Here is a 25,967-nt window from a genome sequence, read left to right as displayed (position 1 = left end):
GACAGGTCTTTATGGGGTTCAGGTTGCTGAGTTGAAAAGAAACTCTGTAAATTAAGTCTATTTGCTATGAAAGATTAAGCCCAAAGTAATTAGATTTTTTTATTCTGATATAGCATTTTGGTATTTTATTTCAGAGATACAGAAAGCTCACTAAACCTTTCTATTCCATGAATTATTTTCCTCAAAGTAAGAAAGAGTACATATAGTTCAATTGGCTATATTTGATTTTTGATCATATTTTCCAGGGCCTGTGTCATTATAAAATTGAAAATGTCATTGAAGGACAATTTGACCTTTAACTTAATTGTAGAATGGGAAAAAATTGTTATACTGTGGACATCCAAGATTTCATTCGTGATAAGGCTGTTGTGTCTACATTATCATGGCAGGGTGCTTCTAAGAATTATAACATTTTTATTACCTTTATTTTATGTAATTTATATAATTGTAAGTTTGTTGTACTTTTTTTTTTTTTTGGTACTGAGGATTTAACACAGGGGTACTTTACCAGTGAGCCACTTCCTCAGCCCTTTTTATTTTTTATTTTGAGACAGTATTTCACTTAGTTGCTTAGGGCCTCACTTAGTTGCTGAGATTAGTCTTAAACTTGGGATCCTCCTGCCTCAGCCTCCCAAGTCACCTGGATTCCAGGCTTGTGCTATAGCATCTAGCTTATTGTGATCTTTTTAAAAAAAGATTTATTAAGGTGTCCCTTACATATATAAAAGGCATCTTTTTTAATGTACAGCTTTATAAGTTTTGACAAACACACATGGTAAACACTACTACTGTTAAGCTAATGAGATAAAGTATAATATATGAATATGGTATGATCAAGAGTAGTTTATTCCCATTTAAAATCAAAAATGGATTTTTATCCAACCTTTCTTGAAAAGAATAAAAAATTGTTGAACCTTTCTTTGACATTATTATCATTTTCAAAGCCTTCAATTCTCATAAGACAGTAACTTTTTTGTACTGCTTTAAACACTAACTGGCTTAAATCCAAATAGTAGTTTAATTTTCTTAAGGTAATCTCAGTAGATTTCATTTAAATAGAGGATAAAAATTTATAACCTATTATTTATTACCTGAAAATTTATTTATCATGTTGAATATTAAAGCTTCTAAATGATAAACCAAAGTAATACAAATTTAAAAAAAATAGCTGGCCAGGATTATATGCTTATAATCCTAGCTACTTGAGAAATTGAGGCAGGAGGATTGCAAGTTTGAGGCCAGTGGGGGCAACTTAGAGAGACTTTGTCTCAAAATAGAAAGAACTAGGGATGTAGCTCAGTGGTAGGGTGCTTGCCTCACCTGTGTGAAGCCCTACATTCATTTCCTAGTACCACGTGCACAAATAGCCATGTCACAATTTTAGACAAAATTTAAAAAAAACGTTTCTGAGTGACCTAAACATAAGCCTAGCAATCTCAACATTATTCTAGATTTGTATTGGTTATTCATCTTTTATATAGTCTTAGATATGTACAAAAAATGTTTTTTTGAAACTCAAAATGAAGAGTGAATCTTACTTCTTTAATATCAAACCTGTACTTGTTTCTTTCCTGCATAAATATTCAATTCTGAGTTGAACTTGAGAGTTAAGCAAATATGTATTTCATTTTCAGCTAAAGTGCAGTTTTTTTCTTACCCATGCATATAGGAAGTTGAAAACTGCAACAAAATATTCATTGCTGTTCCATGAATATTAGGGCATCCTTATTTCACAGAATTTCAGAATATATTTAGGGTTAAACAGTAAATACCACCAAAGTGTGCAGATAGACTCTGGCTCTCCGAGCACATCCTTTCTCTCAAAGTCTCAAATTCTCAGACTGAGCCAAACAGTCAGAGCCAGAGTCCCTCATCCAGTCATGTACTTATATTGAAAGGAAAGGAAAGTACCATTCAATGTTATCTGGTAGTTCTCCTAGCTGTTTTTCAATAGTTTTAAGGCTTGTTAATATTCTATTACTCTCAAGCAGTTTTGAAAGATTTCTTTTTTATAATTTGTTTCTACATGTTTGTTTGTAGTACTGGGGATTGAAGTCAGGGATGCTCTACCACCTAGCTACATCCCCAGCTCTTTGATTTATTTTTTTATTTTGAAACAGGGTTTTGCTAAGTTGCCCACGCTGGCCTCTCTTGCCTTAACTTGCCAAGTTGTTGGGATTACAGGCATGCAGCACTATGTCTGGCTCAGTTTGTTTTGTTTTGTTTGTTTTGTTTTTTAATCCATGAATCTTGTCACTTGAAGTCAAAAGGTTTTCTCCAGAGCTTTGCAGAAATTGGTTCATAGGAAATGTCTATTGAGTAGGCTCTTCATCAAGGCTCTAAGCAACATCTGGCCTGCTTTTTCTTTCTTTTTTTTTAAAGAGAGAGTGAGAGAGGAGAGAGAGAGAATTTTAATATTTATTTTTCAGTTATTGGAGGACACAACATCTTTGTTTGTATGTGGTGCTGAGGATCAAACCCGGGCTGCAGGCATGCCAGGCGAGCGCGCTACCGCTTGAGCCACATCCCCAGCCCCAGGCCTGCTTTTTCTTGAAAGTCCTCTGGCCACTCAAATTTTTAACCCAACACCTGTAGTAACTCTTCCTTGCATGCTAAATGGCATCTGTGTATGAAGCATATACCCACTGATTCATCTTAGGTTTTGTGAGAGTATTTATTATTTTTTTCCAGATATGATGGTGACACTTAAGAATTCAGCCATTATCCAAATCACATATTTCTGAACACAGAAAAATACATATTTCTAGTACCAGTCAATAAAGAAAATAAAAACAAGAATATACTCATATAACCTATATACAAACAACTTTAATAAAGTATAATTTTTGACAGACCTAGAAATATTATTGTTTGAATGCTAATGACCCCTAAGATTTTTATCAAACTTTTAATATAATTTCAAAGTGAATAAACTTCTTATGATTTTACTCTTTATCTTGAAAGGTTGGAGCAGTTCCTCAACTACTAATCAGTTACCAACCAAAAGAAATTGTGCATGTGTTTTCATATTTTCACACAATTTGTATGTGTGTACAAATTGCAGATGTGCAGTACAAATTGCAAAATTTTTCTCTTGCTAGATTTTTAAGACCCATTTCATGTTTTGTGCCATTTACAAAATGTTATGACCAAATAATGATTTGACAATACCATTATTTTAAATTATGTTAAAATTATCCCAAAATAATAGAAAATATTATTTTATATATATCCTTTTTATTGGATTTTAAAATTACAAAGAAATGTGCACTTAAAAATGTGTGTGACAGACTTTGAATTGGTAGTATCAAACATCTGAATTTAATTGCAAGTATGATAAATCTAAAACAAAGAAGACATAAATATATAATCACACACATATGATAATGCTTAGTTTACATTTTAGATATCAGGTCCATCTCTGTCCTAAAAGTATGGACAACAAATTTTGTACTCCTTATTCATGACATTTAATTCACCAAGCACCAAGGCAAAATGAAGACTGACTCACCTCTTATTGAAGTAAATGCCTGTGACAAACATTTGTACAATATCATGTAAAAAGCAAATTCAAATCAGTGTTTTAAAAAAATATAATCTTTGGTAATTTTCCTCTTTTAATGTTCTTACCTAGACAATAATGTACTATTTTGGAACAAAGACTGTCATGCCATTTCCAATTTTGGACTAGAAATTGTCCTTATGGTATGATATGAGATATAAACAATAGAAATTTTTAAAAAGCAAAAATAAAAAGTTGAAAGAAAAGAATGACTTCCTCTTCTGCATGTGAGGACAGGGCCTTAAGGATCCCACTGACCTTCATATCCATGTCACTCCAGACTCATCCTCGGGTTGGTGGTCCTTTTATTGTCTGATTCTCCATGATCTCTATGGCTACACAGAGACTATTGAATGTGAGGCCATCCTACTTGATACTTAGACCTTCATTTTTCTCAGCACCCTCTTAGAACAAAGAAGTTATGGGCGGGGGGGGGTGAGGGGCTTCAGATGTTCTCCCATTGTTTTTCTGTACCTGTTGCAGGTACAGTGGTGTTTCATTGCTCGGTCTGTCAGTGCTGTTGGGTGCCCAGCAGAGGCAGAGGCCTTACTTGCACAATTCCCTTTCCTCTCCACAGTGGCAGTTGCTGTAACATTCTTGGCTAGGTCAGATGCTTTTACACAGTTTTTAAAACATTCTTAAACAAACTTGTCTATGTTTAACAAACAGCCATTTGGGGGATCCATAGCTACCTTCATAAATTGTTTTCCACAGATGAAGCACAATGAAATAGAGCAACTTAAGTTTTTACCCAAGTACCACCTGTTAATAAACAGTTTCCATCAACAAGATGGACTTTTTGGTATCCCCTATTACAGTAGTGTGGTAAAATGGTTCCAAACCTTCCAATTCATTGTCATTATTTTATCAGAGTTGTCTTTAGGTTTAGGCTTAGAATCTTCCTCTCACAGAAAATCACACTGAATTCAGTAATTCCTTCCAACTCTTTTTGACACCAGTGAGAGCATGCTTGCTCTGGTTGATGCATAAGAGGTGGTTGGGGGCAGATAAGTCAGAAAAAGACGTGCTTTCTGTGTTCAGTACAACTTGGGGCTCACCAGCTACCAATGGCTTCCTTTGTCTTGCAGTAAAAACTGAAAGTGGAATTAACCAAATGAACACAGTCCTGCTGCTCACTGCTATATGAGTGTTAAAGACCTATCATATTGCTATCTGGGCTACTCGGTCTCTGTCCATTCCTGTGAATGTGCACTGCTCAGTGTACAAAGTTCAAATGTTACTATTTTTTAATCAATCCCTTACTTGGGAGTTCTTAGTGACAGCTCAATAACATCCCTGGGATGTTATTGAAAACTTGGTTTGGACAGCTGTAGCTATTTAGAGTTTTCCATATTTAAAAGTATGAGGCACAAATAGTGGCCTCACAAAAATGTCTATATTCTAATCCTGGGAACCTGTGACTGTTATGTTTACATGGCAAAAGGAACTTTGCAGAAGCTTGAGATGGGGAGGTTCTCCTGCAGTTCCTTTTAAGGCTTTAGGGACAATTAAAATAAAAATGTTAAAATGAGACATGACGGTTAAAAGCATGGACTCTGTAGCCAAACTGCTGTGTGATTATGGATAATTTGTTTTTCTATGCCTCACTTTTCACCTCTGAAAAATAGAACTAAACTATTGTTGTGAGGATTAGATGAGAGGAGTAGGATAGTATGTGGCACAACACAAATACTCACAAGTGTTAGCTATTTCTTATTTACATAGCAGTTCCATGTGGAAGAACATTTCTTCTGATCTTTGCTCTAGATCTGAGAGGAGATGATTTAGCTGGAATAGCACAGTTTACACTGGATTGTGTGTAGTGATTTCTTTCTTATCCTTGTTAGTCTTCGAATTTTATGAATGTAGTTGACTTGTTCTCATATTACACTATGTAATTGGATATGTTAATTCTTCACTTAGAAATCTTCCTTTTAATGCATTGGCTCAATTTACAACTATCATGGTTCTATCTTTGATGCAAAAACATGCACCCTTTTTCATCTACCTGGGAGCTATAGATGGTATGGTATTATTCTAGTATTTGATCTTTTTTATGTTTATTATTTCTTCACTCATTGATATAGATTCTCTAGCCATTTGTTTACTAGAGCATGATAACCTCTAGAACTGGAAATTCATTCATTCATTCAATAAAATATTTCTTCAACAAAGATCTGTTTATTCCTTGTGCATACCACAAAAGGAACAGTTCCCACACCTTTCAGGATGCTTATTGTGTAGTCAGCAAGACAGAGCCAAAAGCACATGATTATGATTAGAGATGTGCACCAATGTCGTAGGTTGGCAAAAAAGAAGGGCTGAGGGAGTTCAATAAATCTGGCCAGATTTAGGACTCACTGAGTATGTAGGAGTTGACCATGTAGAGAGAGCACATCATAGAGCATTCTGAAACACCTTAAATAGGCACCTTTCTATGTAATCTATGATCTTAATTACAGTCAGCTTCCTTCATTATGGAACACAATGTTTGACATTCTACCTTGAATTAAACAAGAAATTCAGACTTGAAATCACTGCCTCCATATTAAATTATCTGAAGCATAATGATTACATTAAACCTTACTGTGTAGTCTCAGGCAAAAAGATTGTTGGTAAGGAATGTAGCATCAGCCCTACCATTTCAACTGAAAGATCTAGATAATGACAGCTTATAAAATTGACTCACCCCAAAGTAACAACAAGTTTAATATCAACTTGGCAAAAAATAATCTTAACATCAAAAAGACTTTTTGAAAGTTGTAAAGCAATCATCTTTTGAATGTCAAAACAGGTAGTAAAGAGGTAATACATAAAAGAGGTAACATTCTTGGGGGTTTTTGGGGGTGGGGTGGGGTGGGTTCTTTTTTGTCTTTTTTAGAACTGGGGTTCGATTCCAGGATTTTGCAAATGCAAGGCAGACACTTTGCCACTGAGCTACATCCCAACCCAACATTCTTAATGTATAAAGAAAAATTTTAATTGTAATAACCAAAGCAGAATACATGAGAGGAACAGACAATATGAGCAAGCGCGTGAGCGTTCACACACACACACACACACACACACACACACACACACACACATTTTAAAAATACCCGTTAAACATATAAAAAGATACTCAACTTTATTTTTAATAAAAACATAAATTAAAGCTACTGTTGGAGAGTCTTAGGGGAAATAGATACTTATTAATCACTGGTGGGAATAGAAAAATGGTACAGTTCCTTTGGAGGGGAATTGAGCATTCTCTAACAAAATATAAGTACATATTTTTTCCTTAGCAATCCCATTCCTGAGAATTTACTCTGAAGATGCACCCCCAAAATACAGGAAAAAGAGGGGAAAACATATGCATATACACAAGATTCTCTGTTTAGGTGTTTTTTATAATGATAAAAAAATAGAAATAATGTAACTGCCAAATGAAGATTGACTGAATAAACATAGGATGCTGTGGAAAATAATTCAGAAAATCTCCCTGAACTAATGAGTGATTTTTCAAATTATTGTTAGCAGAATTTATCAAGGTAGTTCACATTAGCAAATTAAGGGGAAAGATTTCATAAAGTTGTCAACAATGCAGAAAAAGTTTTCAGTTAAATTTGAAATACAGCCTTGATTTTAAACAATTCTTGGCAAAGAACAGAAAAACATCCTTAACTTGATAAAACATGGCTACATAACATTTACAGCCCAAAATCATTTAATGATGAATTTGAACAAAACAAGATTATCTATTACTTCTTTTCATCAGCATTGTTTTGGAAGCCCTAGCTACTGCACTAGGACAAGAAAATGAAATATAAAAGGGGGGATGTTCTTTATTTGCATATTTATGAATATATAGAGAATATATGCAAAAACCTATTCATAACTCATTAATAAGATAATGTGGTTCCTGGATATAAAATCTGTACAGACAAATCAATTCTATCTCAAACAAGTAATAGTTGCTTAGAAAATGAACTATTATAATATTTATAGTAGTATTAAATAATATCAAGGACCTTATTATAAATTCAACAAAAGAAATATAAGAATTTTATGTAGAAAATAAACCTTTGTTGAAAAATAAAAGAATATCAAAAGAAAATGAAACTGGAGCCATCTTGAAATTAGAGAAAAAGATGGAAGAGTGACTTAATAATTGTTATGGTTTGTGAGATGTTGAATTATACATTCTCTTTTACTTTTTTCATTTCTCTCAATTGAATTGTTTATGAGAATGCATTTTATAAAAACAGTGAAGTCATTATTCTTTTTTTCATTTGTTCATAATAGTTATTCTTGACATTAGATTCATTTGGACTAATTATAAATGCATGGAATATAATTTGCTCCAGTTCAGTCCCTTCACCCTCCTCATCCTCCCTCCCACTGTTCCCTTTCATCCACTTTACTGATCTATTTATTTACATTTTTTAAAATTAGTATCTTATAGATATTCAAAATGATGAGTTTCATTATAGTGTACTCACATATGTGCATTGGAAAGTTAGTTTGGGTTCATTCCACAGTTTTTCTCTACCCACTCCCCATTCCCTTCTTTTTCTTTTATTGATTTTATTTTTTTTAATACACGACAATGGACAATTCTTATTACACATATAGAGCACAATTTTTTTTAACTTTGTATAAAGTATGTTCACGCCAATTCACGTTATTCATGTACTTGTTTTTTTTTGCATTACAATTCTTATTACACATATATACCACAATTTTTCGTATCTCTCTATATAAAGTAGGTTGACACCCAATTTGTGTCTTCAGACATGTTCTTTGGATAATGATGTCCATCACATTCATTAGGAGGCTAATCCCCTGCCTCCTTCCTTTCCCTCACTCCCCTCTTCCCTATCTAGAATCCATCTATTCATCCCATGCTCCTCCTCCCTACCCTATTATGAGTCAGCCTCCTTATATCAGAGAAAACATTTGGCATTTGTTTTTGGGGGATTGACTAACTTCACTTAGCATTATCTTCTCCAATGCCATCCATTTACCTGCAAATGCCATGATTTTATTCTCTTTTAAAAACGTTCATAGTGTATATATGCCACATTTTTTAAAATCCATTCATCCACTTAAGGGCATGTAGGTTGGCTCCACAGTTTAGCTATTGTGAATTGTGCTGCTATAAACATTGATGTGGCTGTGTCCCTGTAGTATGTTGTTTTTAAGTCCTTTGGGTATAGTCCAAGGAGAGAAATAGCTTGGTCAAATGGTGGTTCCATTCCCAGATTTTCAAAGAATCTCCATACTGCTTTCCAGATTGGCTGCACCAATTTGCAGTCCCACCAGCAATGTATGAGTGTGCCTTTTTCCCCACATCCTCTTCAATACTTATTGTTGTTTGTCTTCATAATAGCTGCCATTCTGACTGGAGTTGTATCTTAGTTTTGATTTGCATTTCTCTGATTGCTAGAGATGTTGAAAATTTTTTCATATATTTGTTGATTGATTGTATATCCTCTTCTGAGAAGTGTTTGTTCAAGTCCTTGGCCCATTTTTTGATTGGGTTACTTGTTTTTTCAGTGCTTAGCTTTTGAGTTCTTTATATACCCTAGAGATTAGTGCTCTATCTGATGTGTGAGGGGTAAAAATTTTCTCCCAGGATGTAGGCTCTCTGTTCACCTCACGGATTGTTTTCTTTTGCTGACAAAAAAACTTTTTAGTTTGAATCCATCCCATTTATTGATTCCTGGTTTTAATTCTTGTGCCATAGGGGTCTTATTAAGGAAGTTGTGGTCTAACCCACATGAAGAAGTTTAGGGCCTACTTTTTTCTTCTATTAGACAAAGAGTCTCTGGCTTAATTCCTAGGTCCTTGATCCATTTTGAGTTAAGTTTTGTGTATGGTGAGAGTTATGAGTTTAATTTCATTTTGTTGCATATGGATTTCCAGTTTTCTCCAGTGCATGTTTTTGGCAACTTTGTCTAAAATAAGATGATTGTAATTTTGTGGGTTAGTCTCTGTGTCCTCTATTCTGTACCATTGGCCTACTAGTCTGTTTTAGTGCTGAAACCATGCTGTTTTTGTTACTATTTCTGTGTAGTATAGTTTAAGGTCTCATATAGCAATACTCCCTGCTTCACTCTTCCTGCTAAGGATTTCTTTAGCTATTCTTGGTCTCTTATTTTTCCAGATGAATTTCATGATTGCTTTTTCTATTTCTATGAGGAATGCCATTGAGATTTTGATTGGAATTGCATTAAATCTATATAGCACTTTTGGTAGTATGGTCATTTTGATAATATTAATTCTGCCTATCCAAGAGCAAGGTCGATCTTTCCAGAAATAGTAAATGAATTCAGCAAAGGAGCAGGATATAAATCAATACCCATAAATCAAAGGCATTTCTGTATATCAGTGACAAAGCCTCTGAGAAGGAAATGAGGAAAACTACTCCATTCACAATAACTTCAAAAAAAATGATACTTGAGAATCAATGAAAGAAGTCAAAGATCTATACAATGAAAACTACAGAACCCTAAAGAGAGAAATCAAAGAAGATCTTAGAAGATGGAAAGATCTACACATTCCCTTCTTAAAAGGAGAAAGGGAGGAGGAGGGAGAGAGAGAGGGGGAAGGTGGGCAGGGTCAGATCAGAATATGATAGCCCAAAGGGTGAGGTTTTGGCCTGCTGAGAACTTCTAACTGAAGGAGATTGGAATCCCAAAAGCAACCTCAGCAGCAAAGCCTCTGCTCTCCTCCTGCCTTCCTGTCCATTCATTCTTCTCTCCCAAAGCCAGTCATAAAACCTAGAAAGCGCTCTCTCTCTCTTTCTCTTTCCTTCCCTCCCTGCTATTCCCTTACTGTCCCCCTACCCTCCCTTACCCCTCCCTTACAAACCCTCATTCCAGACAGGACCTGCCTTAGGTCCAGTAGGAAAGAAAGCTATACAGAGAGGCCAAGAAGAATCTGACCAGACAGGGCTTGCTGGGACCCTGGCAGCCTTTTACCATTAGCTCACACCCCCTTTTCCAGTCATTTCTACATGGCCATACATTCTTCATGGAACATAAACAAAAAAACAGGAGTTTTCCCTGGATCTGTAGGTCTTTATTTCTGAAGGCTTTTAGGTCAAATAAAATTCTATTAAATAATTGTTATGATTTTTAAAATGTAAAGATATATACTAGTTCATAAATTAGAAGAAGCAGTTTATAAAGATAGACTCTTTCTGAAACTCATCTGAATTTTTATTGCAGTTCCTGGACCTTTTATACAGCTGTAGAATTAAGATACTGTATTAGTGGTAAGAGGATAAACAGTCCGGTAAGACAGAATAGAAAACTCAGAAAGTGATTGCCACATGATTTATGATTGAGGTGGGACTGCAGATCAGTGGTGGAAAATGTCAGTCTTTTTAATGAGTAGTGCTGAGACAATTGAGTATTTATGTGAAATTGAATAAAATTAAAGCTCCTACTATACACCGTAGTCAATAATTCTATGTGACATATAGAATTAAGTGTGAATGGCAAAACTATGCTTTCAAGATAATACCTTTATGATTTTGGAGTGGGGTAAGTTTTCTTAAATATGACATAAAAAGCACTGATTGTAAAGGAAGATATTAAGAAATTTTAATATTACTATCAGTAAGTATTTATCATAATCAGAAGACACCATGGCAGAGAAAAGTCATTCTTAACATTCAAAACTAACACTTGGTGTTAGAAGTTAGCAATGGTTGCTATCTTTTGGAAGAGTGAATTGGATAGGGTGGGGGGAAGGACACTCCCAGGAGGCTGATCATATCTTTCCTAGATCTGATACTAGTTATACAGGTGTATTCACTTTGTGGAAGTTCAGCAAACTGTACTAACAATTTGCGCATTTTAAAATGTATATGCTCTACTTCAACAAAAAGTCTTTATAAAGGAAAACTACTAAGAAGCTATTTGTAAAACATTTGTCCAGCAAAATAATAGAGACCTCCTACAGCTCAATAAGATAGACATCTCAATAGAAAATCGAGCAAAATAATTGAACACACTTCAGAAAAGAGGAAATCATACATTTGATTTATTCTAAAAGGTGCTCAACCTTATTAATCTTCAGAGGAATGCAAATTAAAATGATTGATCTCTTTATACCAAAATTGGCTAACATGAAGAATCTGAGAAAACAGTACCTAGTGAGGATGTGGAGCAATGGGAACACTACTGCACTTGGGCTAGGAATAAAAGTTGGCACAACCACCTTGGGAAATGGATTGTCATTACATAGTAGGTATGGAGGTAACATGCCAGGTGACTTAGTGATTCCCCTGTTTCAGAAATGGGTGCTTATGGGCACTAGAAGATGTTAGAAGAGTATTTATAATAGCCTGTTAACTATATCCAAACACTTGAAGTAATTCAAATGTCTATCAACACAAGAATGTGTACATAAACTGTAGCATATTTATACAGCCATGTACTACATAATAGAATGAACTTTTCTGCAGAAAAATTCATATATGATATACATACATATGAATATGTATGTATATATATAAATATAAATGTATACATATTCACATTTTTCATAAAATTTCAGAAGTGTTTCTTAACTTTCTGAAGTTCATCCCAGATGTCCAGGTACAAGCCCCTCTTCTAAAAGTACCCTCATTTGTCAATCAAAGATGCATAAAAGGTATTATGTATATATTTAATGATATCAGCCTGAGCCCATTTAGGTTTGTTAATGCAACAGTGGAATGCAGCCTCCAGGCCTTCCTATTATTTCATTTGTCTGTATTGTCTTCATATTTGTTTAAATTAGAAAGTAATACATTTTTAACAGCACTGTTGAGGTACAATTTGCATTTCATAACATTTCCCTTCTGTAAGTATAAAATTCATCGATTTTTGACACCTCTATAGAGTTTTGCATCTGCCATCACTATACAAGTTCAGAACATTCCCATCACCTCCCAAAATTTCCTCAAGCCACATTTGCCATCAATCAAATGTGTATTTTCAAATGTAGTGTGTTGATTACTTCATGTATTTCAAATAACTCATCATTAAAAGTAGCATAACACATTGTTGAATAGAAACTTGAAAAACATCAACCAAAATCTTTTGTTAAGTGTATTTTGAGGTTCTGTATACATACTTGATTAAAATCAGCTTATTTGCATCTGTTCTCTATTGGTAGTTTCAAAAAAGGGAACATACTGAACAGTTGATTTCTTCCTTCATATGTTCTTGGTGGGTGAATGTTGTCATGTTGTTCTGGGTGGGTTTTAGTTTTAAAAATTTTAGTTGGTTTTGGAAAAAATGTTCAGTTATACAAATGGCCATTTTATATGTCAGTCTGTATAGTACTAATTTCTGAGGGAATAAATCATACAAAATAGAATGAAGAATAGAAGTTAGACTATCTAGTTAAATTAAAACATAAATATCAAATTGTAAATTATTTTCTTTATTAGGAGTAACTAAAGAGAAGAATGTATTGATCAACTGTGATATTAAATGTCTCAGACTTTAGAACAGTATAACAAGTATTTTAAAAGCTTTTCTTGTCTTTGTTCTACCACTTCATATTAAGATGCTGAATATAATATAGAAGTACATATTGAATATAAATATTATGTGAGCATATTATACTATTATGTATCATTGGGCTTCCTCAAGTGATGTTTTTAACATACTTTTATTATACATACTATATACTATTATTATAGAAATTATTATTTCTGCTTAAAGGTGATTGTATGGTTGGGAAATGCAGATATATTATGTGTAAATTTAAATATTTTTCTAAAAATGTATAACATCAGATGTTCATGAATTTTGGAAATAAAAATACATAATGCCTAGCTAGTTCCTAAGAGGTAGGCTATATCTTCTGTTTGTCAAAGTATTTACTCTGCATTATTGGTGGAGCTAACTTTTATTGAGGTTTCTCTGTTGCCAGGTACTTTATTACCAAGGTTGCCATCAGAACCGGGAATGACATTACTCACTATCAGGATTGAGAAAATTGGTCTGAAAGATGCTGGACAGTGCATCGATCCCTATATTACAGTTAGTGTAAAGGGTAAATAACTGGCAAATTGCATTATGTTTTTTCTCATATGGGACAAAGATTTTGACAGGGGATGATCTTGTATATGTGACAACTTACTTTAATGCATTCTATAATGAGGCAAAATCCTAGAAGAGATCATAACAGAACATAGTTCGAAAGACTTACAAAAAATATTTCCTACTTATACACTCACTTTTGCTTTTGAGTTTGTATAGATTTTTGCTCTTCAGATTCCATCTAACGTGCAGACTAAACATACACATTATCCTTAAAAGCAGCTACAGCCTTCAGGATGTAGATTAACAATAGCACCCCTCACCTTCTCCTACCCAGTCTATATTCATTTCTCTCCACAAAGCCCAATGTCCTGTTTTCCCATCTCTCCTGCTTCAACCCCTTCTTCTTCCTGTACTACTGAGGTATCTACTTAGGTGAGTCCTACAGAGGCAGATGAAAATCAGGGGACAGGGAAGTAGGGTGCGTCCATAACATCCATGCCCTGAAAGCAATCCCGTGGGATGATGATGTGATTAAGGAATAAATTATACCATTTTACAGAAATAACTATAGTTAGTACAAACGGCTTATTTTAATCTATAGTTTTGCACCAAAGGAAAAGATTGGTGCTGAAATTAAATGGAGGAACTTTTATCAATTGACCACAAAGAAAAACATTTATTTAAAGAACAGAATCCACAGCACTAATACTGGTACACTTTTAAATTCCGATGTTACCAGTTATCAAATATATAGTATACTGGAAAATATTTACATTGTTTGATAGGCCATTTGTAAAACTGCATACTCATTCAGAAAGTATACTTAAAACACAAAAATATTTAATGATGTTGTAAATGTTAAATTACCTTTGAATATGTTAAACTGAAATATTTTTATGTAAATATTTTTTAATTATTAAATGTACTAAATTGTTTTTGAGCTTTTTGAGACACATAAATGAATAACACATAAACACTGAGGAGTTATTAAATGAGTCCATGTTGCATTTGACTAAACTGAGATTTTAAAAACCAGAAAATTAAAACTATATATAACGTACCATCTGGTTGTTGTAAATTCAGGGTATGATGTAAACAGTATAACCAGAATTTAGATAATATATATGAAAAATTATTCATTAACAAAAGGGTTTTTGTTGGCTGTTCTCATCCATTTTTGGTTCTTAACAGGGAAATTATGATAAGGTTAGGTTTAAAGGCTTTTCTAAATAAGTCATACTTGATCAAAGTTAGAAATTGGTGGCAGAGCTCCATTGTGGCAAATTAAATACTCCAGATTTTTTTTTTGCATAGAAAAATATAGTGGGCTATTCCCTAAGAAAAACATGTTTGTTCTTTTTACCACTTCACTATGAAGATCAAGTTTTGTCCAATTGGCCATGTAAAGGCTTCCTTGTCCCCTTCATGAGGTCTCCTATCCAGTCTATATTCATTTCTCTCCACATACCCCATGAACTTCAACAACTGTCACATACTTGCTCACACCAAATAGGAATCTCTTAACCTGAGAATCTCCTCTCAGCTCTTTCCATGCCTCTTTAGGAACTGTAACCTTTGCAGTTTCTATATTTTCCGTCTGTATATGTGAATGCTCATAAGCAGAAACTTTTCTCCAGATCTGAATGGCATAGATTTAACTCCTGTGCAAGATACTCCTGTGGCTTCAAGAAAAGAAGATACATATGTTCATTTTAATGTGGACATTGAGCTCCAGAAGCATATTGAAAAATTAACCAAAGGTTTGTAATTATCAGTTACTGACTTCTTAAGGACACAGTACTTATCTGGGTTTGTGTTCATAGTGTACTTAACACAAGATCTTATGTCACATAGTTATGAATATTGACTTAAAGTCAAATCAATTTTTTTAAAATATGAGAATTAGCAGTTGCATTATCTAGTTGTGTAATAATGTGGTTAAATATTATTTGATAGGGAAGTTTTTCTCATAATACAGAGTTAAGGAAGCAGGTTCCCTAATAATTACCTTAAGTCCTTTTAGGAACCTAATGATTACTTTCTAACAGTTAAATTATTTTTTTCTTTCAATAAGATGCATTGGGTAAAAAGATAGTATAACTGGCAGTTAGTTTGTAAGAATATGGAAAGGACAATCTGGGCGTGGTTGTTTCAGGAGGGAGAGAAATGATATAAGGTAGAATTTTTTTTAAAGGAACTCTTAAATTTCTATTCTATCTAATATTGGTGCTTATTGAAACCATTTTTATAGGTACTGCTGATACTTAAGTAACTTCTGTTTTTCTTGTAGTATTTAATATTTTATATTCTTTGGTAGTTTATGATTCTACCTGTGTACATAACTTACATTCTTGCTATAAAATTTTGTTGTACTTTGTAGAATTAAATGATATGGAGAAATGTCACTCAGACATGCTAGTACCAGAGCTTGGAGTGACAGCCACAGTGAGTTATCAACAGTTGTGTCATCAGACTGTTTGACACGTTACTTTGTAAAATCATAGGCTTCTGGTGACACATAAGAAATGTGTGGTCTCTGGCTTATGTTGTTTGTTTTAATTCCTTAGGTGCAGCTATCTTCTTTGAATTCAAACACTACAAGCTTACAAAAAGGTTTACCAGCACCAAATGTTTTGCTTTCATGGAGATGGATGAGATTAAACCTGGGCCAACTGTAATAGAACTGTAAGTGATATACATATAGGATTCATACTGTTCTAATGGTTACTAGTTCATGTTTCTTCTTAGTCCCTCTTATCGAGAATGTAACATTGGAGTAGATCAATCATCAAAGTATTTTAAATCTATTGTGGTTACAGATACAAGAAACCCACTGACTTTAAAAGAAATTGCAGTTATTGACCAAGAAACCACTTTATCTTCATCTACATCAAACTTTGCACAAGGAATGATTCTGACATGAGTAATGTCTAATTTCTGTGAATTTTACCACTCAGTAGAAACCATCATAGCTCTGTGTAGCATATTCATCCTTCAGGAGGCAGGAAGTGAGCCTTACCTATAGGCCAGTGAGTCCATTGCAAAGCTGTACCACAGAACTAAAGTCCAGCACCTCATTGTTATGACTCCTTTGGATACAGGTTTATTGTAGATTTTGAAACTTGTTTTTACTTTCCTATTAATTGTGCAATTAATAGTCTATTTCCTAATTTACCACTGTTCCTACCCTGCTTCCTGGAACAATACTGCTGTGGTAGGTATGCTCATCTTCAAACTTAATACAGCAATAAGAATGTGCTAGGATTTACACATTTGCTCACTTTTGCTCCAATATGGTCTTTTGATTTGAATTAACTTCAAACTTTTGAATTGAAGTGGGTAGGATAGTACCAGATTGCTTTGAAAGGAAATTGGATCAGTTATGGTCTGTCTTATAGGCTGTTCCTTAGAGCTGGCCTAAATTCACCCTCATCTGATAGTTCTACTTAGAAATAGTGTGCCTTGATCAGATCAATATCCTATATGGGAGTGTTCCCCAGATTGTAGCTGTGATTTTTTTTTCCAGATGACCAGATTGTTTTTCTGAAAGTGAGCACATTTTTAGTCATGTTGATTAGTTGTTCTACATCACATTGCTATTGTTTCTAGGGTTAACATTAATGATTCTAGGGTTAACGTTAAAACCATCTCTCTCAGAATAATTACAAATTTTGGAGTGGGTTTACATCTTCTAAATCATGTCATCTAAAAAATTGAGTCAGATGCTAATGAGATACTTTAGGAACAACTGCTGTTTTTCTGACAACTGATTGTGAAACCTTAAAACCTGCATACCTTGTCTTTATAAAGTGATGAGTATGTGTTGAGAGCCACAGCCAAAGGGGCCCCAGCAAACTTCCAACTGCCAGCAAGCTTCAGACTGCCAGCTGATGATTGGCTCACAGTGGCCCCAGCAACATCTAGCTGATTGGCTCCTCTGCGGTGATGTTCATTGGGCTGTTTCCCTGCCCTTCAGACTGCCAGCTGATGATTGGCTCACAGCGGCCCCAGCAACATCTAGCTGATTGGCTCCTCCACGGAGCTGCTCATTGGTGACTTCTTTGGCTCTGCCCACGCAACCCAGCCAATCGGCCTCAGGAGAAGGAGGATTGTGGGAGGCTGAGAGGCTGGTGTGGGGGTGAGAGGCTTGTGGAAGCCGGTGGTGGCAGTTGGGCTCTGAGGGTTTTTTCCCTGAGGAGCTGTTTTGTTTGGCGTTTGTAGTTCTAAAAATAAAGTTAGTTTCTTTTTGACAAGTGGCTCCTGATTTGTGCCAAGCCAGACTTCGGCAAGTATGAAAAATCTGGAAAGATATTTTATTTTTTTTAATATAGGTAGATATGACTGCCATTTATTTCCTATTTAGATATATTGACATTCATATAAAAATATGCAGGTCATTAGCCTATTATAATTTCACTATTTACATTACTTTTAACTTGATGAGACATAAATAAAACTTTCATAGTACACAAGGTGCATATTTGATACACAGAACATAAAGATTTGTGAGGAGCTTTTTTGTGGGTTACATGTAGAACCCACGTATTTTAATATTCACTATTTTAAATGAACAATGCATGAAGGGAATGCAATACTTGGCCTATTTTTAAAATAGTGTAAACCCTAATCATACCATCCGTTTGCTTTTTAAAACAAATAATAGTTGTTTTAGCCCTTGCACTTCAAGAGATCTAGTCTTTAATTTTTCAGTTGTCTGTTAGGTCAGTTTTGTTTACTAGACTCATAAAACTATATGAGCCTGAAAGAATTATCAACCAAATTTAATCTTTTCTTTCATCTGGATTGGGTTAATTTCACAAGTGCAAAAATAGTTCAGTCTACAGTAGTTCTAGGAAATGAAGAATTTGCCTTAATAAAATGTTCACTCAACTGAAACTCTGAGTAGTCAAAATTTCCAGACTGTAAACTTCTCAAGAGAAGGGCCTCATCTTCTCCATGTCATGTAAACTTTCCAAGGTGCTTGGCAGCAGTCTGTACCCTGTGGAGTACTCAGTACCTTTTTGTTTGATGTTACTGATGTTTGATGTTGCTCCCTTAAAATCTGCTATTAAAATGTAGCAAAACGGATACATTGTTCTTTCTGTTCTCTCATACTATAAAACATGTATATCAAAGTGATAATTTAAAAAAAAAACAAACCTTTTTTTTTTTTTGGTTGTAGATGGACACAGTACCTTTATATTTATATGTGGTGCTGAGGATCAAACCCAGTGCCTCACATGCAACCCCAGCCCCTCAAAGTGATAATTTATATGAAGAAACATTTAGCATCCTTCACATAAGAATGCTTTTTTTTAACCTCTATTTATTTATGTGGTGCTGAGGATTAAACCCAGGGCCTTGTCTGTGCTAGGCAAGTACTCTACCACTGAGCCACAACCCCAGCTTCCACCAAAGAATGGGGTTATATGAAAAAAAAAGAGGATGCTTTGTATGAATGTCTTTCATCAGCATTAAACAAACTTAAATTGAACATTGTCATCAGCTTAGCTTTAATTCAGACCTGAATGACCAAACCTCCCCCCCCCCAAAAAAAGGTGATTTTATCTTGAAGCAGTTAACACAAAGCAATCTGTATCTCACAAATTAGTTGTTTAAATTTACTTTCTAGTGTGGGAGGAGATGAGTTACTGGACAATAATTACAACTATAGCAATAATACTTTCAGGTTGAAACACTACTGCTTCACAAATGAAATGATTTTAGTAACTAAATTCAAACACAACTTGCTGGAGAGGACTTCTAAAACTTTTGAGATACAAAAGTATACTTGAATCAAGGGACAGTATTCTCTACACAACCTGTATATGGGCAGCTACCTTGGGCTTTGCTACAGAAGTGGTACAATCAATCAGATGGATGTAAGGAGAGGCAACTATGGGTGGGTTCAGAACTGCTCAGATAAACTACGTAGAACGCATTATAACTTACTAATAGAATAAATACAAAAAAGGCTTTAGAGGGAAAACTACTGTTGCTTTGAATAAAATAATAAATCTGCCTTTTCTTGAAAATCTATCTTCCTAGCTGACATCACCTTTATTTAAATGCTATTTTAAAATTAGAAGTTAAGTAACTTCAGCATTGCCTTGTGTCCTGTAGAGGTTGAAAGATACATTCAAAATGTGTTTGTGACTTAAATTTTATTTTACATGGTTAAAAATGGCATAAGCTATTATATGGTTTTCCTCTTACACACAGCTGCTGCTTCTAATATTAAATGGAGGTTATGTAGATAGAATTTGAGTCCTTTAGGAAGAATTCATTTTTATTCTGAGTTATCTTCAGTAGTTTAGAGATTTTGTTTCACAGAGATTTTGTTTCACACTGAAGCTTTTGCCCCTATTTTGAGAATACTTAGGGGACATAAAAAAACAATGATATGTTATGTTCTAGGTTTCAACAATCCTATTACTTTCTAGAATTTAAAAGAATGGAAGAATATGGTCTAGCAGTAAACAAAAGTATCAGGCTTTTATAATTTTATTTAAATCTTAAACCTCTTAAAATGTACTGTTAAAATTGCCGTAATTAAAATTACAGTTCTGGAGAGCTAGTTCTTAGAAACATTGTTTTAAAGACAGTAGTTACAGATCCAGGACTTGCTTTAATTGTTTTTTAAATAAAATATGTTTGAGTATCTATCAAAAAAAAAAAGAATTTAATTCAGCCCGTAGTTGCTGAGTAAAGACATTATAGGCCTTAGAGTTTCATTCATTCTTAGAGGATTATACTTTTCTAATTTTTTTTTATCATATTCCTTGAAAATCAGTGGGAAGGTATGGGAAAGAGAAGAGTGTGTTGTGTACATTTTTAAAAAGAAATTTCCTTATTTTTTATAGACACAACATACCACCTTATATTTTACTGTTACAATGCAATAATGGCAAAAGCAGTAGCTCTTGCTACTAATGTAAACTCATTCTCAGAAAAGCATTCTCACATGGACAGTGGTTAGAAAAAAGTACATGAATGTGCTACAAAAATAGAGCCACAAGACTTCTCACAAGTAAAAGAAATCCTCTGTAGAAGTCCACAGTTGACCAAGGTCCAGCCTCCTTAACAGTGAGCAACAGGGAATATGCTGCCAAGTCACTATCTTCAGTTCTGAGAGTGCGTTTACATGCTTCCCCAATGGCACAAAATCTCATGACGATCCAATGAATCAACAGACACTTGGGAAATATTAATAAACAATTTTTATGAACTATTACAACAAAGAACTTCAGCAAGAAGGAAAATGATGTTTATGATCTTTGAGTAAACATTTTTAGCCCAACAGTCTCTGCGACCAGATATTGAAAGAGAAAAAATATCAAGCTTATAAAACACCATTTCTCTGTTATCAACTGGAATACACTAATAATAGGATAATGGAAATACATGTTCTTAAAGCATTTCCACAGGAAATGTCCATAATTATGACATTCTAAATCATTTAGCAATTGTATATGCTACATTAACTAAAACAAAGGTATTCCTTATTGCACATTTTTAAATTGGAAGGATACTCTAGCTTAAGTGGGGGATATTTAGGGGGAAAATATTTTGGCTCAAAATGTATACTGCACCAAGGCAGCTTCATTCTGAAAACATAAACCATTTAAAATAAACTTTTATATTTTGAAGCCAATAATCCAATAATCCTTTAACTCTGACTAAGTGTCAGAGGTTAATTTTATGGGCCCTGTTTTTAAGGCCTGTGAACAGCCCTCACTACTCTTGAGAATTAGGTGGAGTTTCATCTTTAAAGCCTGAAGGCATTAAGTCTTTTGCAGCAGGTGGTGGCCCATAGTCTTGGGGACCATGAGTTGGAGGTGGTAATGGGGCACCAGGAATGAAGTACTCTCTTGGGCCAAATGAGCCTAAAGGTCTAAATGGTGCTGGTGCAGGTCCTGGAAAAAAATCACGAGGGTCAAAAGGCAAATCCCATTTTCCAGGTGTAACACCTGGTGCATATTCTCTGAAGCCTATTGGTGGACGCATACCAGGACCTGGAAAATAAAAAGGAAGTTATGTAAATACCAGAAATTTCTGAACTAGGGTGATTTCAAGTATGTTAATATAGTCTTTAATTTCTCCCAAGCCTAGAACATCAGCTGGTGAACATCCTGACTTGCCAGATGAGGCAAACTGAGATGGAACAAGTTTAGGTTATAGCCTTTGACCAACCAGCCATGAAGCAACATATTAAGGATTTAACATGGCTCTACCTAGCTCCAGGCTTGTCTTTTTTCTTTCCCTACTATATAATTGCAGAATTATTTCTATCTCACAAGAGCTCCATTTATATTTGGAAGTATTACCATGACAAGATGATAGATTATGAAATAAGAACTTTACTACATCAAAGAAATTTTGATAAAAGGAAAGCTCACTATCTATTAGTGTATCCATTAAAAATTCATGAAGTATTTCAGCATGGACTTTACACATGCCATCAGAATCAAGGTGCACGCATGCCCTCCTGGAAAAGGCCTTCCACAGCCACCTAATTAAACCAGGAACATTTATTAGGTAACTGTTAAATCCTCTTTAACACTTCCCTCTGACTTTTTTCAAGGTAAGGAGGGTTTGACTTTTCCTTTTCTATATTCTATAACCTACTGCTTATGCTTCCATTATGGGTGATTACAAACTTTATGTTATAGGATTTTCATATCTGTGACAAAATTTTAAGTTATGGCATGCGTCTCATCCACCTTTCCATCTATTGCAGTGCATATCAACAGATTTTCAACAAACATCTGCAGAAGTAATATTTCTGGCTTTTCTGTATATAGCCCCTTATCCTTGTCTATGAGAGATAGCTATTGCCTATCTCAGTATAAGATTATGTAGTGTCCCATATGTCCCAGAAAACTGGAGGAAAAGTTAAAATGTACTCAGCTTTATCCTTTCATTGTTAAGACCTGAGATAGCAACCAACTGTTTTAGCAAGCAATAGAAGTGGAAGATGAATGTGATTTATAAGTCAATCACTACTGTTCAGATCATCATACCAAATGGTGGAGGAATTGGCCGAGGCCCAAAAGGCCCACCGAGCTGAAGTGGCGGTCCATACCAAATGGGAGGTGGTGGAGGCCGTCCCATCGGGGGTCCCATGAAGGGTACCCCTGAGAAAGGAGGGGGCCCTTTCATAGCCATATGAACCTGCAATTTAAGATTTGAAAGCAGTTAAAAGTTTTAAAATTCCTATGTATTAAGACAAAGTACCAATACCTATAAAAGCTAAAACCCAAAACCTGTCCAGAGAACACCATCAGTGCAACAAAACTCTACCCACCCCTCCTGTGTATTCCCACTGACAGCTTACAGAAGTTGGAAGGATGCCACAAGAGGGAGCAGTTTGTTACTGATTATATCTGCACAGGAAAGGGAAAGGCAATAGGACTGGCAGGGGTTATTAACAGAGGTGATTTCTGACCAGTATGTCATGCTGTATTCACTACAATCTATTTCAAAGGGAGTCCCCCCATCCCCATCACTTCCCTTTCATCACAATAGCTCATTACTTCCATATTAAGAATGAACAGAATAAAATGAAAAATCCATTCTCTACTCATGTAATAATAGCTACTATTCTACTATATCTTCAGTAAGTCTTTCATATATTATTCAACCTCTGAGATCTTTAAGTAGACTGTCTTGTTTTAAATAAGAGGGAACAAAAGCAAATGGGATATCATAATTTGTTGAAGGCCACACTGCATATTAAAGAACTCAATCCCAGGTTTGCCTCCAAGCCATGCTTTTCCCACCTCTATTCCTCTCTAACAATGGGTCTTTGCTCTCTTTTAAATCTTCTACTACAAAGGGGTTTGGGGTCTTATCTAAGCTGCCCTTAGATTTCTCCAGAGATGTATATTCCTGGAATATATATACACTGGAACTTGAGAAGTATTTTCCATCACAGTGCTATATACACAAATTAGGAAGACAAGCCTTTAATATTTACTTTCATTTACTGTACACCATTTGAGATATTGATTTATCATTTCCTATGAGTAGTGGGTTTGAAACTAAACAATTAAAAATTTATTTTATTATAGAGCTGCAGAAGACCTACTAGATATAATAGCAACACAGTTACAAGAGAATACACTTATGTGAACAAATGAGACCATTTCTTGGGACTGGCTCAAGAGGTCATTTCAGATGATCATTGTTTCACAGAAAATCTGATACCAATCTAATTCAAATCACTCAAAATAGGGTTTGCACAAATGGAGGAATTCTTAAATAACATTCTTCCAAACAAAAATAAAAATGATGAATTATATAATTTATAATGAATTTACTTTGCCTTAGAACATTCAACACAAAACACCATATAAAGTTAGAGTGATAACTTTTCACATTCTGTAGTTCATTATAGTTGTACACACTTAAGCAACATTCCCAAGTTAAAGAGAAAAGTAAGCTCAATATTGCATGCAGTTTAAAGCAAACAAGATCAGTGTCATGCTCTGAATATCCTTCCCATAAATGCACAGAATAAAACCCAATTCAGTTCTCAACCTCTAAGTACTTACTCCAACTGCATGCTCAGTCAAAGAAGTAAGGGTGGAGCCTGAGGGGGTCTCAGGTTCTTGGGGAACAGTTTGCTTTTTAAAAAACAAATGGGATAGTACAAATAGAACACAAAGAAGGATAAAGCAAAGAGCAAGTACTGTAGGAAAGCTACATGTTCCTGCATGACCACATGATTCACAGTAACTACAGAACTTACCTTGCCCTCATTCGTCACCTTAGCTGGAGAAGAACTTCTGGAGCTGCTGTTCATGTGAGCTGGACCACATCCTGAGTCTGTTAGAGATCAAAGAATGGATTCAGACTATTCTAACATGAAAAGAATAAAAATCCTCCATCCACAATTACAGATTCTTTGAAATTACTTGGTCCCTTTACCAGAGGCAACGGGTTTCCCAGATGCCTCAGAAGACCAGTACGAGGTAAAGGTCCATCCATTGACCTTGGGAAAGAAAGATCAGAGCCCTTGTATGTATTTTTCAGAAGAAATAAACCACTGGTGGACAGGTCAGGGTTCAACAATAACTAGAAAGCAACATGAAAAATGGGTTGCCCAGGGGTTGGTGTCATAGCTCAGTTATAGAGTGTTTGCCTAGCATGTGTGAGGCACTGGGTTTGATTCTCAGCACACATTTAAAAAATAAATAAAGATATCATGTCCATCTACAATTAAAAATATTTTTTAAATGGGTTGCCCAATACGTAAATCACAATTTATGAAGAGACTTAAGTAAAATAAAGAACTGCCTTGGGGTGATAGAACAGGAGATTAATAAGTACTGGTCCTAAACTTTAAGCTATAGACTTAAAGTACGTGTAGGCTGGCTTTTCTTTAGTCTGTATAACCAAGACTACAGTCCTATTTAGAATTTGAAATAAGATTCAGTATTTCATGTTGGAAATATGTATGCTACATAAAGTTTAAGGCTACTTTTATAATATTTGGGAAAGGAACACCATAGAGATTTAATTTAAAGATAAAGGTTTACACTTCGCAGTGTAAAATTTAAAAGAAAAAAACAATACAGGGACCTCCAGGGAAAAAAAATGTTTTCTATTCTAGAACAGATTTTCCAGAAAACATTCACTAAGATAAAGTAAGAAATTATCTTCTATATATTGTACAGGCCCAAATTCAATGTTTTCATTAGAATATTCAAAAGGGGAAAAAAAAACCTTGAAGCAGTTTACTCTAAAGCAACATGTGAATGTTCACCAAATCCGTTTCTAGGCATATCTTTTTGATTAAGAGTAGCAGAAGGAGGTCTCCCAGCTGGCTCTGCTGTCAGTGGAGGGGAACATTCTCCACCACTCATGGGGGATGGACCAAAAGAGCCATTATGGCTCAGTGGACCTAAAGACCTTACTACTTTAAGGCAGCCTTCTCCCTGACACCAACCCTCATCTCCTGCTTTAGCAAATCATTCAGATTATTTCATAACCATTACACACAGAAATAAAAAGTAATTTACATACATTCTGCACCAAGAAATAAAATAGCTCCTTTTACAAAGTGCCCCCTACCTCTCTGAGGAGGATTTTGTAAATCTGGTTTTCCCAGCATAGGTTTTACAATCCCGGGTTCATCTTGACGCACTGCGATCTTTTGGGTCATTTCCAATAGTCTTGAATATTGAGAAAGAATGGACTGAATTATGAAACAGCAATCTATTCCTTCATAGATAATATCTAGCATAACCTTAAAACACTATAAAACATAGGAAGATACCAAAATCACATACTTCTGTCTCAAATTAGCAACTTCCCTTTTCTCTTCAGCTATAGCTCTTTCTGCAGAACGAGCTTTGAGCTATTAAAGA

General features: G+C 34.8%; 1 protein-coding gene and 1 pseudogene across 2 annotated transcripts in view; one reads left to right on the top strand and one right to left on the bottom strand.

Moving 5' to 3' along the window:
* LOC144374192 (axin interactor, dorsalization-associated protein-like) overlaps positions 1-16,297 on the top strand; it is a 40,188-nt gene extending 23,891 nt beyond the window's left edge. Inside the window, exons 8-10 of the mRNA XM_078037131.1 lie at positions 13,481-13,603; positions 15,231-15,353; positions 16,161-16,297. Of these exons, the coding sequence (XP_077893257.1) occupies positions 13,481-13,603; positions 15,231-15,353; positions 16,161-16,282 (368 nt within the window). The 3' untranslated portion in view covers positions 16,283-16,297. The remainder of the gene's footprint in view (positions 1-13,480; positions 13,604-15,230; positions 15,354-16,160) is intronic.
* A 4,498-nt stretch (positions 16,298-20,795) lies between these two features.
* The window catches only part of LOC144374199 (transport and Golgi organization protein 1 homolog), a 130,894-nt pseudogene continuing 125,722 nt past the window's right edge, over positions 20,796-25,967 (bottom strand). Inside the window, exons 43-47 of the transcript XR_013433664.1 lie at positions 25,890-25,957; positions 25,672-25,772; positions 24,347-24,423; positions 22,617-22,767; positions 20,796-21,608 (exon numbers count right to left, since the gene is read on the bottom strand). The product of XR_013433664.1 is annotated as a transport and Golgi organization protein 1 homolog (transcript). The remainder of the gene's footprint in view (positions 21,609-22,616; positions 22,768-24,346; positions 24,424-25,671; positions 25,773-25,889; positions 25,958-25,967) is intronic.

Source organism: Ictidomys tridecemlineatus, unplaced genomic scaffold (assembly GCF_052094955.1).
Source record: "Ictidomys tridecemlineatus isolate mIctTri1 unplaced genomic scaffold, mIctTri1.hap1 Scaffold_61, whole genome shotgun sequence".
In the NCBI taxonomy this organism is placed as follows: domain Eukaryota; kingdom Metazoa; phylum Chordata; class Mammalia; order Rodentia; family Sciuridae; genus Ictidomys; species Ictidomys tridecemlineatus.
This window is presented reverse-complemented; position numbering and strand designations above follow the sequence as displayed.